This window comes from Gastrolobium bilobum, unplaced genomic scaffold, assembly GCF_033153095.1.
Source record: "Gastrolobium bilobum isolate Gb01-03AN ecotype WA unplaced genomic scaffold, APGP_CSIRO_Gbil_v1 utg1816, whole genome shotgun sequence".
Lineage (NCBI taxonomy): Eukaryota > Viridiplantae > Streptophyta > Magnoliopsida > Fabales > Fabaceae > Gastrolobium > Gastrolobium bilobum.
The window spans coordinates 223094-246038 of NW_026896632.1; the positions used below are offsets into that span (position 1 = coordinate 223094).

The 22945-nt window shown below is 33.3% G+C and overlaps 3 protein-coding genes across 3 annotated transcripts; all 3 read right to left on the reverse strand.

Annotated features, from left to right (window-relative positions):
* Positions 1–281: 281 nt before the first annotated feature.
* On the reverse strand, positions 282–5511 carry LOC133301156 (BTB/POZ and MATH domain-containing protein 4-like). The gene is made up of 4 exons (XM_061500768.1): positions 4825–5511; positions 2833–3178; positions 2412–2691; positions 282–971 (listed from the first exon to the last, which is right to left on the reverse strand). The coding sequence occupies exons 1-4, from the start codon at positions 5214–5216 to the stop codon at positions 697–699; spliced, it is 1293 nt and encodes a 430-aa protein (XP_061356752.1). The 5' UTR covers positions 5217–5511; the 3' UTR covers positions 282–696.
* A 1689-nt stretch (positions 5512–7200) lies between these two features.
* On the reverse strand, positions 7201–10945 carry LOC133301162 (uncharacterized). Its single transcript, XM_061500780.1, has 4 exons — positions 10471–10945; positions 9935–10064; positions 7524–8141; positions 7201–7387 (listed from the first exon to the last, which is right to left on the reverse strand). Exons 1-3 carry the CDS (start codon positions 10906–10908, stop codon positions 7918–7920), a joined length of 792 nt encoding a protein of 263 aa, XP_061356764.1. The 5' UTR covers positions 10909–10945; the 3' UTR covers positions 7201–7387; positions 7524–7917.
* A 2084-nt stretch (positions 10946–13029) lies between these two features.
* Positions 13030–18929, reverse strand: LOC133301160 (uncharacterized). The gene is made up of 10 exons (XM_061500777.1): positions 18720–18929; positions 17757–17979; positions 17437–17594; positions 17176–17321; positions 17001–17063; positions 16811–16903; positions 15948–16112; positions 15238–15329; positions 14579–14724; positions 13030–13599 (listed from the first exon to the last, which is right to left on the reverse strand). Exons 1-10 carry the CDS (start codon positions 18805–18807, stop codon positions 13283–13285), a joined length of 1491 nt encoding a protein of 496 aa, XP_061356761.1. The 5' UTR covers positions 18808–18929; the 3' UTR covers positions 13030–13282.
* Positions 18930–22945: the final 4016 nt, after the last annotated feature.

Sequence of the window (22945 nt, forward strand, 5' to 3'; positions counted from 1 at the left end):
TATTAAAAGATACATGACTAACGTTACAAAATGAACCTGCTAGCGGCAAGTGCTTCTTCCACACAGCTTGTTGGTTGCTCAATATAGCCCCATCCACCCCCTTCTCTTTCTCCCAAAAGATTTTTTTTTTTAAAAAAAGAAAAAAAAGAAGAAATTTAGAAAATAAACAACGCTCAACGAAACAATAAGAAAATGCGAAGGGAAGAACTGCTGGCTGGTCTTGTAGCAATAACCTATTAACGTGTCCCATCGGAATCCCTGCACGCAATGGTTTATGGTTCTCATCATTTCTGAACTGAACTCGGACTTTGAAGAAACAAGACAAGTATCATAAAGCACAGCTCATTGACTACTTTATTAAATTTTTATAGCTGAAAATATATTCTCTTCATGAAAGGCAACCATCAAGTAAAGCAAGACCAGTTCTTCATGACAATGTTCCCAACAATCTTCCATACAATGATCAATGTTATTACTTATTGCTACCACTTGATCCTCGTAATCATATTATCAGTAAAAGAAAAACATATCATTGATAGAACATGTTACAATGGTGGCAGTGTCTCAGCCTCCTTTCTTTACATTGTTATGCATTCCTCCCCCCTTGTCTGTCCACACATGGGGTTATTCTTGTTCCTGCAATAGTGTTTAAGTTACAATTGAAGCCTAACGGACAGATGATGGTAACTTACCTCATCAAGCTTCTTGCCCTGGACTCCGATCATTGTTGTTAACCCCATCAGAAAGTTGAACCCATAAGCTTTGACTTCTTTCTACTCCATTTTCCCAGGTTTGTTGTCTTACACTCCTATCATTCGTGTCACCACCATCAGAAAATTGGGCCCACACACTTCGACATTTTCCTTCTCCACTAAATTCCTCTTCGCATCCTGCCACTGTCTTTAGCAGTTCTGATTGCAGCAAAGGACAGTTTTCCTTAAGATACTCAAAGCCATCAGATTGCATCACAGCTGCAGCAGATAGAATTAAGAAAGAAATGATATGAGAATCAACTGCTTATACATCTAAGGGACACTGTTTGATCAATTCCTGATTTTTTGGCAATTACTGAAAATGAAAACCCTAGAAGACAGAGAGATATGCATACAGGATGAGGTCCCACTATTCAATTGAAAAATGTAGGAAGCACAAATTGAAGTGTACGCAAACTTGATAAGTCTGGTAAGCAGTAATAATAACTACTGTGCAAACATAACAGAAACTGAGTTGTTGAGTCGACCTTCTTTCCTTCTTTCTTTCGTTTTTGGACCCATTTTATGAACAATATATTTTATTAGAAGACTGCTGAGGTGGCATGATTATATAAACAATTAGTAGCCCTCTTATGAATCCTCAATTAAATACGGAATGAAAAGCATGAGATGAAGTGCCAAGAAGAAAGCTACAGATAGTTTTTTCAACAGAAACCTCTAAAGGTGGTGCAGAATTAGGAAATGAAAGATATAGACAGTAGGAACAGGATATTGGATCCTCTGCAATCTTTTCACACTACCAAATGAATCCAAATATGTCTAATCATTCAGCTCTGAGAAAGATGGGAATAGTACAATCACCCAAAATTTAAAAACTTCTCCTCTAGAAAAGGATTTTTCTTCCTCAATTATTATAAAAATAGGCACAAAAAAAAAAGTCTTTAATCATAATTATCATTATCAATACCAGCAATTAGACCAGATATTTTCCATTCACATGAACAACATAAGAGTTAGGATATGTGGAACAGATGAGGAAGTGTCTCTTTTTACTCCCTTCTTTTTTCTACACTATGAAGTATAAACATTTACATTTTGGAGGATAGATAGTCTTTACTTTCTTGTAGACAATGCATACAATACAGTCATACAAAAGTGATTTAATCAAGATAATGTTCCATAAATGGAGCTGCTTCACATGTTAATAATATTCAGAATTAGAAGTTTGTTTCCATACAACCACATCTGCCAGTGGTGAAAAACATATTACAGTTCCAGGCATTTTTCATTAGCATGAGAATGAAAACAGAACGAGTTTGTTTATGTATATCATGTTAAGTGTGATCTATAATACATCTTGGACAGTTTCTATTCTGTTCCTGTTTGATATCTAAATTGCCACATGGTAAAGAGAACATGTAAAAAGCTGAAGTCATTTATGCATAAAACCAGCCTCGTTATAAGTGAAGTCCTTCTAACAAGTTTAAGGTAATAAATGAACAAGTATAGCAGTAAAGCAAAAGACAAAGGTAATAATGCATGCATGGTCTACTGGTTGGCCAAATAACAGATAAAACATCACTTGAGAAACTCAAAACTGCAGACACCAAAATGATGCCAAAACATTATAAGGTCAAAAGTAGCTGATTAAGAATTCAGATGTAGACTTGGGTGGGAAGTTTAAGCAGGAAAACTCACCGACAAGGTTTTCAGCAGAAAATTGTAGACAGATGGACTTCAGTTCTGTAGCATGATAACGATCAGCAAGAGCCAGAATATAGGCAACAGAATCTATAGATATGTCTTTGCAAAGTACAGACTCGCACATCAGTTTAAGTCTTGGCAAACCATACTTTTCTGCAGCAGCTAACAATTTTGCTGCAAATGTTTCAGATACTGAAGGCAAGAATGATGAACGTGACATAAAGAGCTCTTCATCTTCTATAAGAGAGTCTCTATAAATAAAATGAAGCAAAGCCTGCTCAACAATAGGACTCAAGAAACATTAGATACAAATGATATGCTACACTGGATTGATTAGCATGCATGTTGCTTGGAATAAAAAATAACTGCAAAAGGATAGACGGAAAAAAAAAGAAATTTTTCAGGAAAGTGCTACCTTGAAAACCTTAGGTTCCATGTCAGTAACAATTATGTCATGTTCATCTTCTTCCAGCCCATTGAAAAACTCAGTTTCAAATGCGGTTGACCGTGCAGCTAAAACAAGCTTATGCGCATGAAACCTTTCTCCATCGACAAAGAAAGTAACATCAGATCCTTCCTCATTCTCTAATAGCATGCCAAAATGTGCTCCAATATCAGAATCGGGAACCTGTATTTTGTTTAGTTTAGAACAATCAATGGATGACACCACAACGCCAACAGTGCAGTTTATCTTCAAGCAGTCATCCTTAAGGAAAGTTGATGCCTCGAGTTGAGCTCGTTTGAAAAAACGTTTATACCCCCTAACATACAGATCAGTGCATCATTGGTCACTTTGTAATGAATACCACAAAATGGACAGAATAGCTAACGACTCTAGATGATAAGTAAAGTATATTACAAAATCACAAGGCTTTCATTGGAGTGTTAGAATAAGTAAACCATCAAAGAAGAAGCCATCAAGAAATATGTCTAGCTTCTTATTCAGAGATACCCAAAACGAATCATATTGTTTGGTTAAAATATTAAGGTTAAAAATGAATCAACTTGAAACGTAAACCTTTTTTTTTGTTTTTGGTAAGCTGAAACGTAAACCTTTATTGATCTAAGGGAGCGTTTGGTAGAGGAGATATTTTTTTTTTACCGAGAAAAAAAGATTTCCAGTAATGGGAAAAAAAAATTTCCAGGTAAGTTACAGAAAGGTTTTTGGTAGGTCAAAATTTTTCCATAAAAAGTTGAGTTCATTTTAGTGATGCTATGTTTGGTTGATTGTAAAATATTGATGGGAATATGAACCGAAATGACAAAATTACCCTTGTTCATTTTACCTCAGTTTTCCCTTTCTCACATCGTCTACTACATTCCAAAAGTGAAAAATGAACGAGGGACGGAGCGAGTGCATAACAATCCTCATTCACAAATTAGTAAGCAGGAACAACAGACAAATTTAACAATCCAAAGTTCTTTTTTTAGGCCAAAGTTATTGTGTTCTTCAATCCCGGCGACCAAGTCAGATTAGCACAAGAACACAGAAACATCAACACACTTTCCCTCTTATTCTCTACTTTCTTCTTCCTTTCCCCAATTTTTTCACCTTTTCTCTCCCCAACCTTCTTCCTCTTTCCGGCAGAAAATGGATCCCGAATCTCAAGGTTAATTTGGTCCCCCAAATCATGGTTTACTTTTCACTTGCCCGGGAAAGAAAAAATTCCAACTAATCCATGGTATTTCAGCGTTCATGTCCGTACACATATTTACACACAATAGAAAAACCTAGGAAAAAAATATACCCAAGAAAGTTTTTACTTTTTGGCTACCAAACATGGGAAATTAATTTATCCAACCAGGCTTTCCCAGGAATTGCAAAAAAATCCTGGTACCAAACACTACCTTAACAGTAACGCTACTGAGAAACCACTATGAACCCCAGCTAATCCAAGTGGTAGCAAACCTCTTCTCCCGCCTAGTTTTTCCATTCACAAGAGTCTAACCTGAGACCTTATTTAAGGGAAACAGAGCTCCTTATCACTCAGACCATAATGCATACGTCACTCATTCCACCTATGTGCTCTATCTCACATCACAAAGAGGTAGAAGGATGTGTTTTACTTGTAAATGTTTTATCACCATCTTCTCCCCACAAAAAACCACAAAGTGAAGACAATTCACAGAGCCAGCACACAAATGACCAACTAGAAGAGTTAGAGAAGAGTTAGACAATTCCAAACTCCGTCCTCCATCTCTATTTTTTTTTTTTTTTTTTTTTCTGTTTTTTACGTTTTCTGATAAATCTAGACAAATATATTGCTATTTCACTGTGTTATATTATTCAAAAATAATTACACCTAACCTAAGAAATAAACCACATAAAATTCAAAAACAGAAATTATCAACAAAAATAAAAAATAAAAATGCAAGAATCAAGAGAGAGAGAGAGAGAGAGACTAACCACATGCTGCCTCTGTACTTGAGAGTGTAGGGTCCGCTCTCGAGGGAGCGATCGAAGTGGCTATGAACCTTGTGCTTGCCATTTCCGCTTTGGTCGAGCAAGGTGAGTTCGAAGAGAGCACGAACATCGGTGCCTTCGGAAGCGAGAGCGATGAAGACGGAGACGTAAGCAGAGTTATCCTCAGGGTTCTTGCCGTCAGGGTAGAAGTATATCGCCCACTGGTACCCTCCCACCGAGAAAGTCTCGCTCGCTATGTGCTTCCCAACTCCGATCCCCTTCGCCAAAGAGTAACCCTTTATAACGAACTTGTGCGACCCGTTCACCGTCTCCGTCACCGACCGCGAGCTCGTCCGCGACGCCAGAACGCTCCTGCTCGCCGTCGAGTTGTACATCTCAATTCGATCGATCTATCTATCTATCTCTATAGCCTCCTTGTTCCCAGCATATATTAGGTTTTCCTGGAAAATAAGACTTTCCCGGAAAGTGAAGGAAAATTAATCGCTGTAGATATATGTTCTTCGAATCTTATCCTCTGCTGCCCTTTCTTTTTCTCTTCTTTGCTATCTTTTTATTTTCTTTTTTCTTTTTTCTTTTTCTTTTTTATTTTCGTTCTTTAAATGACAAGAATGGTGATTTTATTTTATTTTTTTACATTGGGCTGATTTTGAGGGTTTCTGTGCGCACGACTCTACTGGGTTTTCTTCCCGAATATTCTCACCGAACTGACATGTCTTCCACGAGATAAATTTGCGCAGGTACTCTCTTTTATTTAGAAAAAAACATTTTTTTTTCCTATTTTATAAAATGCTGTTTTTATGTTCACTTAAGTTCTAAAAAATTCTTTTTTAATAAAAAAAAAATCAATTTAATGCTCCCAGTGCATTTTAGTTTTTCTCGTCTTCCACGTGAAACGGTCAAAGATAAAACCTAGAACGGTAGCGCTACATACACATAACAATATAACACACCAAATGTTAAAATTCGTTTTTATAGTTATGAAATTTGTTTTTATGTATACTGTTTTTTAAATTTTGGTAAGATAATAATTATTTTTATTCATTTAAGAATTATTTTTATGTATATTCTCTAAGAAAATGTAGGACTTATTCTTATTTTAGAACAATAATATTTTTAACATTTTGAACTCTCATTCTCTCTTTTTTTAATAAACTATTCAACAAAAATTGAATTTTATTTATTTTTTAATAGTTTTTTAATTAAAGGTTATATATTGTTCTAGTTTAATCATGGTATCGGGTTCCAATCATAAATATACAGTTGTGTCAAAATTTTAGTAAGAATAGTTTTGCCATCATTATAATCTTATTCAACTCGACCAAACTAACAGAAATCTCGAAAAAAAAAAAAAACAGCAGCTAAATAGACCCACTATGAGGAAAAAACTCTCTTTTAACATCTTTTCTTTAAACTTTATCACTCAAATCCTCGGAGGTTAGTATAGCTCAAATTACTTATGTTCTTGCATTGTATTTTATATTTAGGGCCCATTTTGATAAATTTTTGAAAAAAGAACTTTCTATATCTTGCTTAGAAGGATTCTCATCTCAAACATTTATCAAATAAAAAAAATTAATGATCAGTTTTATTTACAAAGTATTTCACCTTCCAACATGTACCATATTTACAGAATGTAGACGGTTCTATCTGTCTGTATTTTCATGTTGTTTCTTATGTTCCTCTCCCACATAATACTTTATTTATCAAAATCAGTTAGTTGTCTCTTAAAAATAAAAGTGCAAATTAAAAAATTTAGCTTTATATCTCTCGTAATATTCTTTTTAATTAGACCACAAGATATTTCTACATTTATTAAGTGTAAAATTAATTCCTATTAAAATAAACTTACTTAATCATAAAGTGTATTCACCATGTTTCAAATACCTTCACTGGAAGCATAATATACCAATATTCAACTTACTTTACCAACTACACCAAACTCCATAGATATATCACTCTCATTCTTAATGAATCTAATTAACTCTTCAATATTTTTATTTTGTTTACAAGGATAGCAGCTATTAACACTTTACCAAACCCCATTACCATTAACCGTATTAACATTAATGTTGTCATGAAATGCATGGACAAATCACCATAACATGTAAACCCTACAAGTAACAACTGGTTGTGACAGTATTTTTCTATTTCCCTCCTTACAACGCCTCGTACACGACCATGGGTCTCTAATCCAAGAGAGCTTGACTCGCAGCAACGTTATTTTTTCGAAACATCTTGTGCCAATGTTTGAGTTGCCTAATCTAATCTAATAAAAGGTCAAAAATGTATACAACAACGCATACGGTCCATGTCAAGTAAAAACCCAGATAAAAATTGAATGTTTGATGTCCTTAGGACACATTTGCTTCTGCTCGATTTCTTTGCTATGCAGTACTAAGAAAAGAACTTAATCTAGAAAACATAGAAGGCTGATAGAGAATTTTTACTTTACTTCTAATAGAGTTTTGGCTAACTCGTGCTTACCGCAGTAAATTACTTCCACATGAATGTCAAGCTTTGAATGCAAAATGAGTGATGTTGTAAACTGCAAGAAAATTGCGGTGATTGAATCTCACATCATTACGAACTATTTATCTGCAAGCACGTCTTTAGAACATGGACGAAAGATAAAACTGATATGAGGCAAACATTGACTAAATGTAAAAAAATTTGTAAATTACCTGTCAGATATCTTAAATTCAAACTGGAGTCTTAGACAGGCGCACTGAACTATTTATTAAGGACATGAGGATATCAGTGATAACCCTCTGCTTGTATCCAATAGCCCAAAACAGGGACATCTAATTGCATACATAAACTCAACGCATCAACTTCCAATTCTCATCCCCCATATATTAATTTTTGCCAAAAAAAATGGAAGAAACAGAGAATTGAAAGATGGGAAGGAACTGAATCGGCACAGAAAAGGAGGTTGACAAAAACCAAACATTGGAACTCTATAAACGGGTCCTTCACTGCTGCAAAGAATCAACTAATAGGATGGCCAAAATGATATATGTTAGCTATAAAATGCTTCAGTGCAGCAGTAATAACCACCAAAGATACAAAAAGCAGTTACTTAGATTTCTTTTGTTGTTCAGAAACCCTTTGGCCCATAATTTTACAAACAGCTTCATCTTTTTCGTGAAGAAGTTTTAATGCAGGGTGAACATTGAGATCTCCCATAACCAACTTCTGGCCCACATCCAACTCACTTAAATCCACGTCAATATATGGGGGAATAATGTCTGCAGGGCATAGATACTTGACAGTCCTTTTGATGGTATTCAAAAAAGCACCTGCCAAATTTGTGAAATGATGAATAATACTTAACGAAATATAACATTATAAACATAAAACAATGGGTAAAAGTGCAAAACAAAATGCTTTTGTCATAAAGTTATTTTCATAATTTTAAGATATTAATATCCATACATCCAGTCAGCACAAATGTTATCAGTTAGAGAAGTCAGTGTCATACAAAGACAGAAATGTTCAATAATGACCATTCACTTTGGACCACAAAACCTACGAATATATCCTACAACAGAATAACTCTATAATAAGATGAAATTGCACACTATATATAATATATCATAAACTACAATTATTTGACAGAACTAATCTTCTATCCTTGTAATAATCCTAGTTCATCAAGCACATCAATGAAACAACACACTAATTTGTTTTTAAATCTTCAAGTTACACAAGCATCTTGTGAGGTGCATAAATCTGATAATATTGTCAACCATAGTCATTCCAATGCCGAAAGGCCTTCTAAAATTTACACAACATTCCCAAGCAAATGGCTAGAATTGCCCAGAGGATCGAAATTGTTCTAACATGTATGCAAGTATTCATCAGTTGACTAAAGGAAATTATAGAAGATCAACTTTTTTTAGAAACAGTAGATATAGGTCTACAGTAAGAAAACAAGTCAATTAAATTATCACAAAGAAAATAAAGGAGAATCGGAACATCAAACCCAAAAAAAAATATTGGAGATGTATAATGGTGTAACTAGAAACAAACTTGATCATAATCAAAATTGAAATAGAAAGACATGTATACTAGTGCTTGAAGTCACCTAGATTATTATAAAAATTTATATATTTTAAAATACCAAACACCAAGCTCGTTGTAAGCAACTTGCAGTCAATTTTCTATGGTACTTATTATGCAGACCTAATGACATAAAGAGCATCCATTTTAGTCTACTAAAAAAAAAAAAAGAGCATCCATTTTATATTTGACATTTTACAGGAAACTTTAAATAACGGAGTCATTAAAAGTGGAAATCATCTCAAGTTAAATAGCATCCATTGGCACAATGGTAGGGTTGCTTGATGCACAGTGTCCTGGTGGTCATGGGTTTCAGTCACACAAACAGCCTATCCACTCACAGTAAGAAGGTTGTGCATATCTATCTCTCCCCAGACCCCACAATGGTGGGAGCCTCATGCACTGGACCATCCCTCCCTCGAGTACAGTTGAGCTTTTTATTTGGTTAATAAAACTCAGTCTTAGACCTATTCATCTACCAAATAACAACTATCATCATCAAAACTGGCACTTTGCCATGCATAGTAGCTGGCTTATTGAAGCAGATACTAATTGAACCATTTCCTAAACAACATAGTGTAACCAGAGTTCTCATGTTACTGCTTGATATGATGGTGACTTGGTGAGAAATTCTATAGACAAATCAATGCTACAGCCATATGGAGCAGAAATCTGAATTGAAATTTTCACATAATAATAAAATCCATTGCATTTACCACCTAGCATGAACCCAGTGAATATTAAATTCAACCTAAAAAGACCTGTCGACTTGCCCTGTTAAGTTTGAGGCAAAGTTGATAGAATTTGGTAATGACCATTGGGGTTATAAATATCTTATAACAAATCAAGCTCAAGCTTCTCCCTTGCCTCCTAAAGTTAGGCAGATGAGATATGAATCAAACAGAGTGTTTACAAGAACATTCTTACACAAAAAATTTCATAAAATGAGATGGTGTTGTCATGCAGAAAGTTTAGTGCATTGATGACACGATTCAAGCATGACTGCAATAGGCATTCCATGTGTGCTAACCTTTCTTCAGTCCAGGGGATATATCTTCTCCTCTGAATACAAGAGGAACATCAACTTTCAACAAAGCATGTGATGGAGCCCTCATAAAGGTTACATTTAACGGTGCATCTGTACCAGCTTTCAAATGAATCTGGGGAATTTTCAAAAGACAAAAGTTCAACACACACCATCAATTCTTATGTGTGCATGCTTGTATTTACAAGACAGCACAAAGGGAACTCACAGTTATTAAATTCACACACACAGGCTTCTTAGTTATCAAATCAAAAGCAATAAACTAAGTTTTTCTTTTAAAAACCATAACCATGTAAAAGAATCTTCTATAATCACACACAGATACAATTGAACAGCCATAAGACTCCTATAATAATAACCAACAAATCTATGCCGCTTAATATTAAGAAGAAGAAAAAATGACATTAACTACATCTTTAAATAACAGATAAATTAAAACAATTCATAAACACATATTCAATTCCTTCACTAACTCCCTGAAAAAACAGAGAATTAAAATTTCAGAGAGGTAAAGCGAGTACCCTGCGAGGCAAGACCCGAACGCTCTCAACGACGTCGTCGGAGTCAAATTGGGAGCGAACCTCGAGGTGGAAGAGACGAGCGAGGAAGAAGGATCGACCGAGGTGGTTGACGAGCTTCCTGATCTGGTTGGTTTGAACGGAGATGAGGCGTTTGTTGCCGCCGTGCTGGCCGTCCTCCTGCTCGAACACGATGCTCGGAACGCGACCGGCCTTTCGCTCCTTCGCCGAGATGTTCTTCCCCGAAATGCTGCGGGGGATCGCAAGGATTGTCTCGTCGTACTTCGGGTCGGGAATCGGAAACCCTTCCAGGTACTTCAAGGGCGCCGGCTCCGGCTCCGGCTCCGGGGAGTGGAGGACGGCAGCCGCTGAGGAATGTGAGAAGTGGCGGCGGTGCACGGAGGAGGCTTTGGTGAATATACGGCGGTGAAGAAGGAACATGGTTTGGGTTTTGGGAGTGAAGAGTTAAGAGGGGTTTTGGGTTGGGAGCAAATGAATAACGAATTGGGTAAATAGGAAGAGAGGGTTAACTTAACTCACTACTCTCACACGCAACTAGTTACATAGGGAATTTTTCACGTGACGTGCACGTGATTTTCAGTACAAATACTAATACTAATACTAATGTTAATAGTAGCATGATAATAAAATGTTTCTATATCAAACGGTTATAATTTATTGGGTCATATTTATTAATTTTTTATAAATTATAAATGTTAGATTAAGAGAAATTATTAGTTAAGATTTGATGCGAAATTTTTTAATTTTACATTAATATCAAATAATCATGTCCCATATTAATAAGTTAACCCGCACCTAATTTATTTGAATGAGATATTTGCTTTTATAAATTATTCATAAGAAGTATAATTCCTCAATGAAATATTCTTTTTTTCTTTTTTCTTTTTCTTTCCTTCTCTTTTTCCCTCACCCGCACTTAATGGTAGAATTTAAACACACTTTACTTTTAGTAGAAGCTTGTTAAAAAACCAATAGCTGCAAAGAAAAATTTCACCCTTTCAACTTAACAAGTTGTATTGTTGAAATAATTATAATACTTCACTTTCAATAAATATTTCAATTGATTAAAATTAAATTATATAAATGCATGAAAGTTGAAGGGATAAAATAAGGGCTATATTACTCTCCTGTAATATAAAGTAATTTTTTTTCCTATATACTCATGGATTCTTGTGTCCTTCTTTTTTTTTTTAAAAAAGTAAAAAAAATGATAGGTCTCACACCACATGGCTATCTCTGCAACAAGAGAGAATTACTTTGCTCTTATAGGAGAATAATATAGCCTATAAAACAATGGGTAATAGTTTTCTTGTAAAATAAGAGATAACTATTATTTTCTACAAACTCATTTCTGCAGGTGAGGTCCACCTTCAAGGAGAAAGAGAAAAAAAAAAAAAAAAAAAAAGTGGGACCTATCTTGAATTTGTGTGTGTAGAAGATAAATTCTTTTTTATGTAACATAAGAATAATAAATCCCTAAAATAATTGTATCATTTTAATAGTAGACATGTCATGAATTTCAGTAAAGATTTACCAGCATAATACTTATAAATGACTCACCAATAAAAAAAACTTATTCAGCAAAGATTTTATAAAAAAAAAAAGATTTCTTTCTTTGTACGTAAAAGCCTGAAACCTAAGCTTTTTAAAGTTTTGTTAAGTACCAATTTGATATTCCTCCACTATTCTAGCTCTTTTTCTTTATTTTTTTAATTACAAAAATAGTGGTAAAGTGTGCAATCACTCCTCATCGAAAAGTTGTTTACGATAAAGTCCTCCCCAAGTGGGTGGATGCCTCCGAGATTCGAACATCTTCCACTTCAATGACACGAGTACATTCTGGAGCCTAGCTAACAACAGCTAGATCAACCCACTTTGAGTTGATTCTTTTTCTATTTGGTAGTTATCAATTTGATCATTATATTACTCACCAATTTGTTAAGTTTTTCTTTTCTTAATGTCTCGAGTTTGAATTTAAAAATGAATGGGGAAACAAAATTGTCGGGAAACCACACTCTTTATACTTCTAAAAAAAATATAATCATACTTCTAATCCTTTCAACTTCACTCAAATTTCATCTTGATTCCCATTATTTCAATTGTTACAATGTAATTCCTGTAACTTTAAGTTAATATAACCAAATTCATTTTCTAAGTCAATGTTAACTTTTTTCTGGGTATTATCAATATATAAATTACATTAGTGTGAAATAAAATTTAATGACAAGAAACTGCTAGAAATTACATAATACAATGCCAAAAAAAAAAAAAAAAAATTGCTATGTCAACGTCAATAAAAATATCTTAGTTGTATAGTTAGCTACTCATACCATTATGCATATTACATGTCATCATTTCTATCCAAAGACACACCATAAAAGCAATTGAAATCACAGCGCAAGAGTTACACAAACTAAAAAAATACTCCATATGAAACCCTAATTTTCAAGGATGGATTCACTTATTTGTCCAGTCATTTATGCAAAGAGATTATTTGTTATATTTGAATCGATGACCTTTCGATTACAAAAAGAGCTTCAAGAGTTACACAATACTAAAAAATATAAATTGTAAAAATAATATAACAGAAGAGAGAAAAAAAATAAAAAGGCAAAAAAACAGATTGCGATAACAAAAAATTTAACAAGATTGCCCAGGCTTGCAGTGGAAAATAATCAGGCAAACTAATAACATTATCTCTACACGGTGGTTACAAGAAGCAATCCTAAATTCCTGACTACATTAGACTCTTGTTTACTTACTGCTCCCTGACTGTTTAAATAACAATGTCAAGTCACCACCATTTAAAACCCCTAAATCCATTTCCACTTCCTGCATCTGAGGAATCCGATCCACTTCCCATTGTCTCGTCTGAACTCTCACTTGGAAGGAGTTTAATCCGGTCTGCATTCTCCATGAGCCAGTCAGTAAACTCTGGAGATGCTGCCCATTCTGCTAAAGCTTGCTTGGTGGTTTCATTTGTGAACTCATCCCACTCTTTCTTTGTGAACTTCTTTCTGTTCCGCGTCTTGTGGAAGGTTGAATAATAATCCCCCCTTATTTGTGTCCAACAAGATTGTGGCGAGATAACAGAAGATGGTGATACAACACCTGAAACAGACATATGAATCAGGTACTTTTTCATAGCATTTTTATTGCAAGCAAAATAATGTATTCAAAAGCAACCAAGTCCAAGGAATCACATAAAATCTCAGAAGTGGAAAACTAAATCCAGAAGATTCAAAGAAAAAAATCACTGCACCATTACAATTAACTAAATTAACTTTAAAATGTTTAACAAATGTATCAACTTCCATTCCCTCACCTTCGACATTACCGATGTTCATCTATCAGAATGGAAGATTTGCAATTACATGCTGACCCATGGATCTCAATATGCATTATTAGTACAGAAAGATATTTTACGGAACAATCCAGGATGATAGTTGAGAAAAAGTCATGAATTATCACTTCAGATGAAGATATCAAAAAAAGAAAAAATTTAAGTTCAACCTTAAGTAATAATCTTCAGGAAGAACGATCAGACTGTGTCCTTGTTATTGTAGTCTGAATTACGCTAGAAATGAAAAGCTCTAAAAAAATGAAGAAAAGGGCGAAGGTGATAAGTTGTGTTCAGACTTCAGCTACAAGTTTAGGCAACACAAAATGTACTTTGCTCAATGCAAAGAAAATTTCCACTTTAGTGAACCAGGAAAGTTTCTTTCAACAATTTGAGCCTATGGCACATTTAGTAGGCAAATTAGGCCTGATATGGAATAACAGCCGTTCTCTCTCTCTCTCTCTCTCTTTCTAAAGAGAGAATATAAGATCCTGAATATTTCAGCCAAAAACATCAATTGCTTTGATTTTGATCTACTTACTACTAAAGTTTTGCTTAATCAGTTCCACAAAATCAAGATACCATTATAAGCCAGTATAAGAATAAGATTCTGCCTACCTCAGCCAAAAGTTCAATTTCTTTGATCTATTTATTAGTAAAGAACTTGCTTGACTCACCAGGAAAACAAAAATCTTGCTAGGACAATATGTAGGAATCATATATCAGAAAGATTCAAACATGGAACAATACCTCTCACCGGAGAGTCGGACCATGCAGATCTTTTAGGACTACTCCACATTTTTCCTTTAGGAGTTGACTTGCTAAGGAATTCAGCACGACCACGTGTTCCTCTCACCCACAGCAGCGAGTGATCATCATTTCCTGAAGTTCCATACCTACATGAAATCATAATGGCATTTTTAAAAGTGGAAGACTTGAAGCCTTGAATGACAAACAATGACCAAAAAAAACAGAGGAACAATTTTAGGACAGTCATACAGATATCTAAACAGTCAAAGACCAGCATATGTTAGTGAATCTCACTCCCTCTTGGTTCCTTTACTATCTAAAATGGAAAAATTGATTACAATGTTCAATTATATAAACCGTGAGCATTTCCTACAATTAGATTATGGGCTTTAAATTCTATAAAAGCAATATACAACAATTCATGAAAACATCCAAAATGCCTTATTAACAAGTTGTCAGCAATGAGCAACATGATTTCATGACAACCATCTCGTCTAATGTTCCTTGGACAAAACCACCATCATGAAGAAACATTCAGGTTAGCTGGCAGAACAAATTGGATGAAAACTAGGTAACTATGGCAAACATTTCCAGTAGAAATGATTTTACATGAACAAATAAAATAAAGCAGAGAGAGAAAGTCATACAGTCATACTTACCATCCATGAAACCAGTTTTTCGAAGAAATAAGACAGCAAACAGCTCCAGAAGAGACCAAGGCTCCAATTGCTAGAGGAGGATCAACAGTGCTCTGACAGAGAAACGAAATCAGTATAAATAGGGCAATGAACAAAACTCTAAAAACAATAGTATGTAAGAGGCCAGAATGGTCAGACAACACACCAGACAGGTTTTAATTAGCAAAAATAGTTAAATCTCAATTCACATAAATAGGTACATCTCATCAGCATCAACTCAATTATTCATGGATTCAACAGACAATTTTACCATGAAAATCAAGTAAATAGACAATAACAGCATTTGTACCAATCAAAGCCACTCTATAAAAAATATTACCAAGCTGTGCGACTTTCAGAAAATTTATCAATCTATGCCATTTTTATTTTGCATTTTTTAAAACTATTTTCTTACTATTTATATTTTATATTTAACTATTTTTATTATTTTCGTTTTCGCTTTTCAAAATAATCATTTCATTATTATAACTATAGTTTATTTCATTCATTTTTAAATCAGAATATTTTCTCCATACAGAAAAATTATTCATCTTCAAATCTGCATGCAACAACAACAATAATTTACACAAGTTAATCCACGATGACCTAGCATAACCTGTCATATATGACAGGATGAACGTTAGATAACAGCAATAGTTTATTGCACATTCCCTGTTAATATAAATGCAAACCTGCGAAACCAAGGTGGCTCCAATAGTGCGCATTGCCCATTTCACAAACTGAGCGACCCCAGCATCCACACTGCCATCTTCTTTCGAAAGAACAAATCTCCTAAGAGCCCAGTAGCCTAAAGCAGCTCCAGCCAAGAGGATACCCAGTAGTACAAAAATGGCAACCTGTAAAACCATTGAAGAAAATTATTTTATTAAAGAGAATTTAAGATACGTCTGATAGACAAGCCAAATCCCATAGGATGGAAAACAGTTGATAACATATATCTGACAGACAGGCAAAGATGGCCAGCAATCAGCAAGAGTTATGCAGCATGAAATGAAGGCACCACAGAAAGGGGAACAGGGAGGGTGGAAAGTGAAAGCTACAATGTAACCACCAACCAGGGACTAGTCATTCGCGAATGACAGTTAGGGCAAACATCAGGGCGACAAGCATATATAGAAAGGTTGAGCTTGTTCCAGAAAATTAAATAATTATATTTGAAAAGAGGAAGTCATTTTCACCCCTTTACCAGCTATTTTCTGTTGACTGCAAATATTTTTTGCTAGCCCAAAGAAAGAAATAACATTTGCCAAAAGTTATTCAAAAGGAAACAAAAAAAGCCACCTCATTATAAGGTAAGGGAGATTTAAAAGAGTGAGTTATTGACTGCAAAAACAAAATTTTACAAATGTGTCCCAGAATGTTAGCTCGTCATACATAAGAAAAAAATGTATGAGTCTAAAGAAAAAGCCAACAAAAAGGATTAGGAATCCAGAAGTGTCTATAGATGTTAGCCATTCAGCCAGTATTGTATGACAGAACATAAAAATACAGATATGCACCAAGTTATCCAAAAAAGAAAGAGAGATATACATACTGGAATGTGCATCTCTTCACTCATCCCAAAACTTTGAAGAATTGAATTTATGAACACGGAGAATTGGTGCAAAAGGAATGACCCAGCTCCAAACTGAAACAGCACATAGTAATAATATTAACAGTGATAATATCTGCATGAAACATGAAGAGCTGCAAGGGAACAATGACCAAAATTAAATCAAACTCACCACTGAACCATATATGGTAAGGTAAAAGATATTTTTCCTTCCAGTTGGCAATAATTTCATGCCCTATATCATAATTATAAGAAATTAGTCAGAAAACATGTTAAACAACCAAAGAAGAATTAAAAGAAATGAAACAAAATGAAATTCATATATAATAAGAAAGTAATTTGTATACCTGAAAAAGAAGGATTATAACAACAAGAAAGATCCCTATAGCCATTGAACTGGTATAATAAAATGGAACCCAACTGCTAATAATTGGAGCCAACAACAGCAGTATCAATCCCAATGCAAGACATACAAGGCGCCATTGCTGAAAATCTGCAAAGTTTTTGTGTAACATATAAATAAGCCCCAAAATTTTGAAAAAAGAAACCACAAAGGGAAGAGACAATAGAATAATTTTCCCAACTCTTATGAGATGGAAGAAACAAACCTTCTTCAAGGGCAACTGTAACAGAACCCAACATTTCAGCATTCATCCTCACATCAACATATCTAGTTTCATAAGGTGACATGACAGCATTCCAGATCCCCTTCTCCATACTCATCCATTCATCCTTTTCACACTGACACCATCCAAGTGCATTATTCCTGCACATACTTTATAAATAAGAAATGGCAATCTTGATAGACTTTGAAAGAAGTTGAAACTAGAAGAGAGTGCATACCAAGCATGCACATGAGCGGAGGGGGTGTAGTGACAGCAAATAAATAAAGAATACTACGTACAGTATGTCCAAGTTATGTACTTACCCGTGGAAACAAACCTGAATTTTGTTATGTAAACTCTCTTGGATCGCAGCAGATGGAGCCAAAGTAATGTGGAATGAACTAGCATAGCTCCCAAGTTTCAATCTTGAGATACCAGACACTTGAACACGCTCACATCGTAAAATATCTTGAACACCATGAGTAGCTGAATCCCCAGAAAGTGGGGAAGGGGAGATATCCAAAACTGGCCTTTCAATATCAATACCTGCAGTTGTAATGTGCGGAGATTATTTTCAAATGCAAAAAGGACAGGGAAAAGAGTACAAGAACAAAGCAATTAATTTACCGAACACAAATATGGAAAATTCAGTGAACAATTTGATATAACATACAACTAGCTACCCATATACACAAAGATAAGTGATTTTTTTTCTTGTGAATATAAGGAGTACAAGCACAGAAAAAAGAAGACTAACTACCAACTAACCGGAAAAATAATGTTAACATCCAATTCTAGAGGAGCATAAAGAAATTGAGTTCCTATATCACACTGTTTTGTTCTGCTCATTCAAAACAAAAGGACACCCACCACAAAGATAACCCCCATCCATATCAAACCCCAATAAACAAAATAAAAAATTATACAGCTACCATCTACAACAATTTTCGAACAAAAACGCCCAACATAGTAAAATCACAACCCGAATTTGACTTATACAACCCAAATTTTAAAATCACAAAAAAAAAAAAAAAAAAAAAAAATCAGATCAATTCACAAGTCTCGTACCAATAGTACCAACAACCTATATTTTTTTCCCCACTAACAATAATAATAATTAAAATAAAAAATAATTAATTTTATTTCTTAAAAGAAAATCCCTAATCAGAGGTTTTCAGTAGAATTCAAGAAGGGAGAAATCTCAACAAGCATAATTAATAAGTAGTTAGAAATGCCCCTACGGTGAAGTGGAAGTAAAAAAAAGAAAAAGGAGGTTCTATTCTGACCTTTGAGTTGGACGGAGTCATGGTGATTGGCAAGTGAGGAAGAAAAGAAGAAGAAAAGAAAAAGCAGTGTAGAGGAGAAGGAACCCATGACTCTGTGATGGAAGACACAACAATAACCAGCGCTCTTCTTTTTGCTGCTATTTATTGATTGAATTTTCACAGCGTTGCGTTTGTTTAAGGCAACAATCTTGTTTACGCGGGCAATTGATTTTGGAAATGCCTACACTACACAGACGATATGAACACACCGCGTCATTAAATACCGCCATATATTTTGGAAAATTATTCACAATTAAGAAATAAATCATTGCTAATTGAGAGTGATAACAGGATAACGATTTCCTTTTTTTTTAATAATGATTTCCTTTTTTTGTTGTCTGTATTTAATTCAAAGAATCAATATAGGGAGATTTATTTTTTCATCACATTATTTGTATAAAATTTGGAAAACAGTGAGAATATAATCAAATAGTCTTTATTTTCATACATTTTATAATTTTGTAAATAAATGCCTATAATTTCGGTATTTTATAAATTTGATTCCTATAGTTAAAATACTAATAGAACTTTAACATGATGATAGAGTTGATTTTATTTCAAAAAAAAAACCTTTAAGGTCGTTCGTTGTATGAGATTGTCTGACATTTGAGGTTTATTTAAAAACAAAGGGGAAGGTTATACTTACAACCTATTTTTCTTTATAACCTCTTAAAACCAATATCTTAACCGTTGATTTTCGTCAATCAACGGTTAAGATTTTTACAAATAAAATTTATTAAATAATTATTATTTCACAATAAATCTTAACCGTTGATTGACGAAAATCAACGGTTAAGATATTGGCTGTAAGAAGTTGTAAAGAAAAATAGGTTGTAAGTATAACCTCTCCCAAAAACAAAATTACACTTTTAAAATTGCTATGATTTAAATAAAAAATAATGAGATGTTTTTTGAATCAACTCAAATTTTTAAAAATTATAATGATATTCTAACGTCAAGATCTTCATTAAAAAAAATCTTAAATTATAAAAATGCACAGTATTGTTTAACAAACAAAAAATGTAATTAATTGGAGAAAATTACGCTATTCTTCCCTTAAATTTTCCTTAATTACACATGATTGGCTCCAAATTTTGAAAATTAAAGCAACTTTCTTTATATTTTAAATGATTGTCAAACTGTCACCCCTTTCAATATAAATTGATTTATTCACGATTTTTTGATCCTTTTGCCCTTCATTAATTAATTAATAAATAATTTTTCCCTCATCCAGAACTATACACTATCATGTCCCCATTTAGTCGATTAAGGTGAATATGTAGTCGACTACATTGACAAAATACAGAAAATATGAATCCCGAAATTTAATCGACTACAACACCATCTTGATCGATTAAATTTCGGAGAGATTTAATCTCCGAAATTTAATCGACTAAATATCTTATTTAGTCGATTAAATTGCGCAGAAAACCCTATATCCAGCCCTTTCTTAGTCTCATTTGAAATATTCTCGTTTTGAAAGATTATTTTAAAAAAAAAATTGAAATAAAAAATCTTATAGATTTTAAAAGATTATTTAAAATTGAAGAGACTTTAAAGATTTTTTAAAATTTTTTTTTTTATAATCAAGATTTTGTAAGATTGGATTTTAAAAGAATTTATAAGATTTGAAAGACAATGTGGATTTATATAGAGATGTATTGGATTGGGATTTCAAAGTATTTTAATGGACTGCTTTTGGACAAAAAAATACATTTGTATTCAATTAGGATTTTAAAAGATTGAAAAAAAAGTCACGTGGTATTCGATTAGAATTTTAAAAGATTGTTTTAGAGTCCGTACAAATCCACTGGTATTCAATAAGGATTTTAAACAAACTAAAAATAATCTCATAGTATGCAAAAATTTAACGATTTTAATGAATTCTCTATTGGTGTAAATTTTGTGAGATTTTTTAGTGAGAATTATAAGTAGGATATCTCTCTCAATATCTCACCCTAACTCGTAGAATTGTTTGAGATTTCTCCATTGTAATATTTTCTTCTATCTTCGACGTGTCGACCCGCTCGAAACCGGATTCCACAGTTGAAGCTTTGTGAAAGCTCACAAATAGCAACAATGATTTTGTTTTATTTTTTGTAATAATGATCTCGTTTTTTGTTGTCTGTATTTAATTCAAAGAATCCAATATAGGGAGTTTTTTTTTCATCTCATTAGTTGTATAAAAAACTTAATAAAATTTGGAAAACAGTGAGAATATAATCAAATAGTCTTTATTTTCATACATTCCTTAAGTACATGGGTTTGGTATCTGTATTTTTAAACGATATAGAATTCAGCGGCGAAGCCACGTACATTCTAGGTGTGGTCTCGACTCGAGCTAAATTTTAATAAATTATATTTATTATATATAATTATATAGTTAATTACAATTTGGCCCGAGTTAAAATTATAATTTGATTCGAGCTACAATTTGTAATTTGGACCTATTTAAAAATTAAAATATTTTTGGTAAGAGATTTAAGTAAGTTGTATTAGGTTATGTGTTTAATTTTCACTTGTATAAATTTTTTTTAATAAAATTAAAAAATATTTAATAAAATTATATTTCTTATTGGTACTGCCTGCTCAGGTGCTCTGTATTTAATATAATTTAAATGAGGAGGGTTATATTGACAAATTTTTTATTTACAAACTACACAATGTATTCCCGGAAGAACATTAGATTACAATATGTACTTCCGGGAGTATATAGTACAATTTGCAAAAATTTGTAATAATAATTTGTAAACAGATCATTCCCTAATTTAAATATATTATTATATGAACGAACTAAAATTAAGAAAAATAAATACGCGTATAATATTTTGACCCGGGCTCAAATTTGAGCCTGACCCCGCCACGGATAGAATTATGTCATTTTAAATAAAAAAAATCCATAATAAAAATATAGCGAGAGAAAGTTGGAAGTTTTTTTTTTAGTTTAAATTTTTAAATAAAAATTATTAGTTTTAGCTAAAATGATTATCCTTTAAAAGAATAAATATTTTTCCGAATATATCATATTAATCTTGATATATATCAATGGAGTATTAAATAATTTTGTATTAATGTAATATCTTATAAATACAATTTATATGATAGAAACTTTTATGGTGTGACTTTAATTATATCATTCCCTCCTCTTTTATTTATGTAATTAATTAGAAAAAATTACGCTATTCTTCCCTTAAATTTTCCTTAATTACACATGATTGGCTCCAAATTTTGAAAATTACGGCAACTTTCTTTATATTTTATGGGCAGGATATACTTACCACTACAAAAGTTTATCACTTTACATCCAACCTAATCACCGTTGATTTCTGTCAATCTAACGGTTATAATTTATTGGATTTATTGAGAATTAATAATTGATTAATAAATGTGATCCAATAATTTTCAATAAATTATAACCGTTAGATTGACGGAAATCAACGGTGATTAGGTTGGTTGTAAAGGTGGTAAACTTTTTTGGTGGTAAATATATCTTCTCCATATCTTATATGATTGTCAAACTGTCACCTCTTTTAGTAGAATTTGATTTACAAGATAGTTATCATTCACAATTAGGGGTGTTAACGAGCTGAGCCAAGCCGAGCTTTGATCTTAACGGGCCAAACCCGTATTTAAACGTGTCCAACTAGCCTTAGCATGTTAGCTGTTACGAATATAATATTGGCCTGTGGCCTGGTTTATTTACAAAAAATAAAAGCCTGTGTGAAGCCTGTCTTAGCTTGTTAGCATGTTAAAGAATAAAAATAAGAGAACATAATTCCACAAAAAATCAATTTCCAGATAGAAACCTTAGCTTCCAATTTGCAGCAATATTTTACAAAGTCTACAATAAATAAAAAAATTAAAGTGAGAGAAGGTAGATAACATGTTATATTATCTTAGCCCATTATAAAAAAAGTGCCAACAAAAATAAAAATAAAATAAATAAAATAAAAAATAAATTGACACAAACGAGCAGTGCACAGTGGAACGAATGAGTTTAGACCGAGCTTCTGAATTAGAGCTGAGGCCTTTTTATTAAACGAGCTTTTATACAAGTCCAAGCCTGGTTCCAACACGAGCTTTTATTAAACGAGCTCAGGCCTTTACAAGCCGAGCCAAAGAGCCCAAAAATCCTAGAGCCCAAAAGAGCGTAGGGTTAGAGTTTATTAGTATTCATATAAATACTA

Bases quoted from the DNA above. Each gene is read 5' to 3' on its own strand.
- LOC133301156 (XM_061500768.1), bottom strand. From the start codon at position 5,216: ATGTACAACTCGACGGCGAGCAGGAGCGTTCTGGCGTCGCGGACGAGC. The intron at 3,179-4,824 runs GTTAGTCTCTCT...TCTGTATGTTAG, and splicing joins AAGTACAGAGGCAGCATGTG to GGGGTATAAACGTTTTTTCA. The intron at 972-2,411 runs GTGAGTTTTCCT...TATCTGCTGCAG, and splicing joins TTCTGCTGAAAACCTTGTCG to CTGTGATGCAATCTGATGGC.
- LOC133301162 (XM_061500780.1), bottom strand. From the start codon at position 10,908: ATGTTCCTTCTTCACCGCCGTATATTCACCAAAGCCTCCTCCGTGCAC. The intron at 10,065-10,470 runs GTACTCGCTTTA...AAAATTCCCCAG, and splicing joins TTCGGGTCTTGCCTCGCAGG to ATTCATTTGAAAGCTGGTAC. The intron at 8,142-9,934 runs GTTAGCACACAT...CAAATTTGGCAG, and splicing joins ATCCCCTGGACTGAAGAAAG to GTGCTTTTTTGAATACCATC.
- LOC133301160 (XM_061500777.1), bottom strand. From the start codon at position 18,807: ATGGGTTCCTTCTCCTCTACACTGCTTTTTCTTTTCTTCTTCTTTTCT. The intron at 17,322-17,436 runs GTTTGTTTCTTC...AAAACTTTGCAG, and splicing joins TACAGTTGCCCTTGAAGAAG to ATTTTCAGCAATGGCGCCTT. The intron at 14,725-15,237 runs GTAAGTATGACT...GATTTCATGTAG, and splicing joins AAAAACTGGTTTCATGGATG to GTATGGAACTTCAGGAAATG.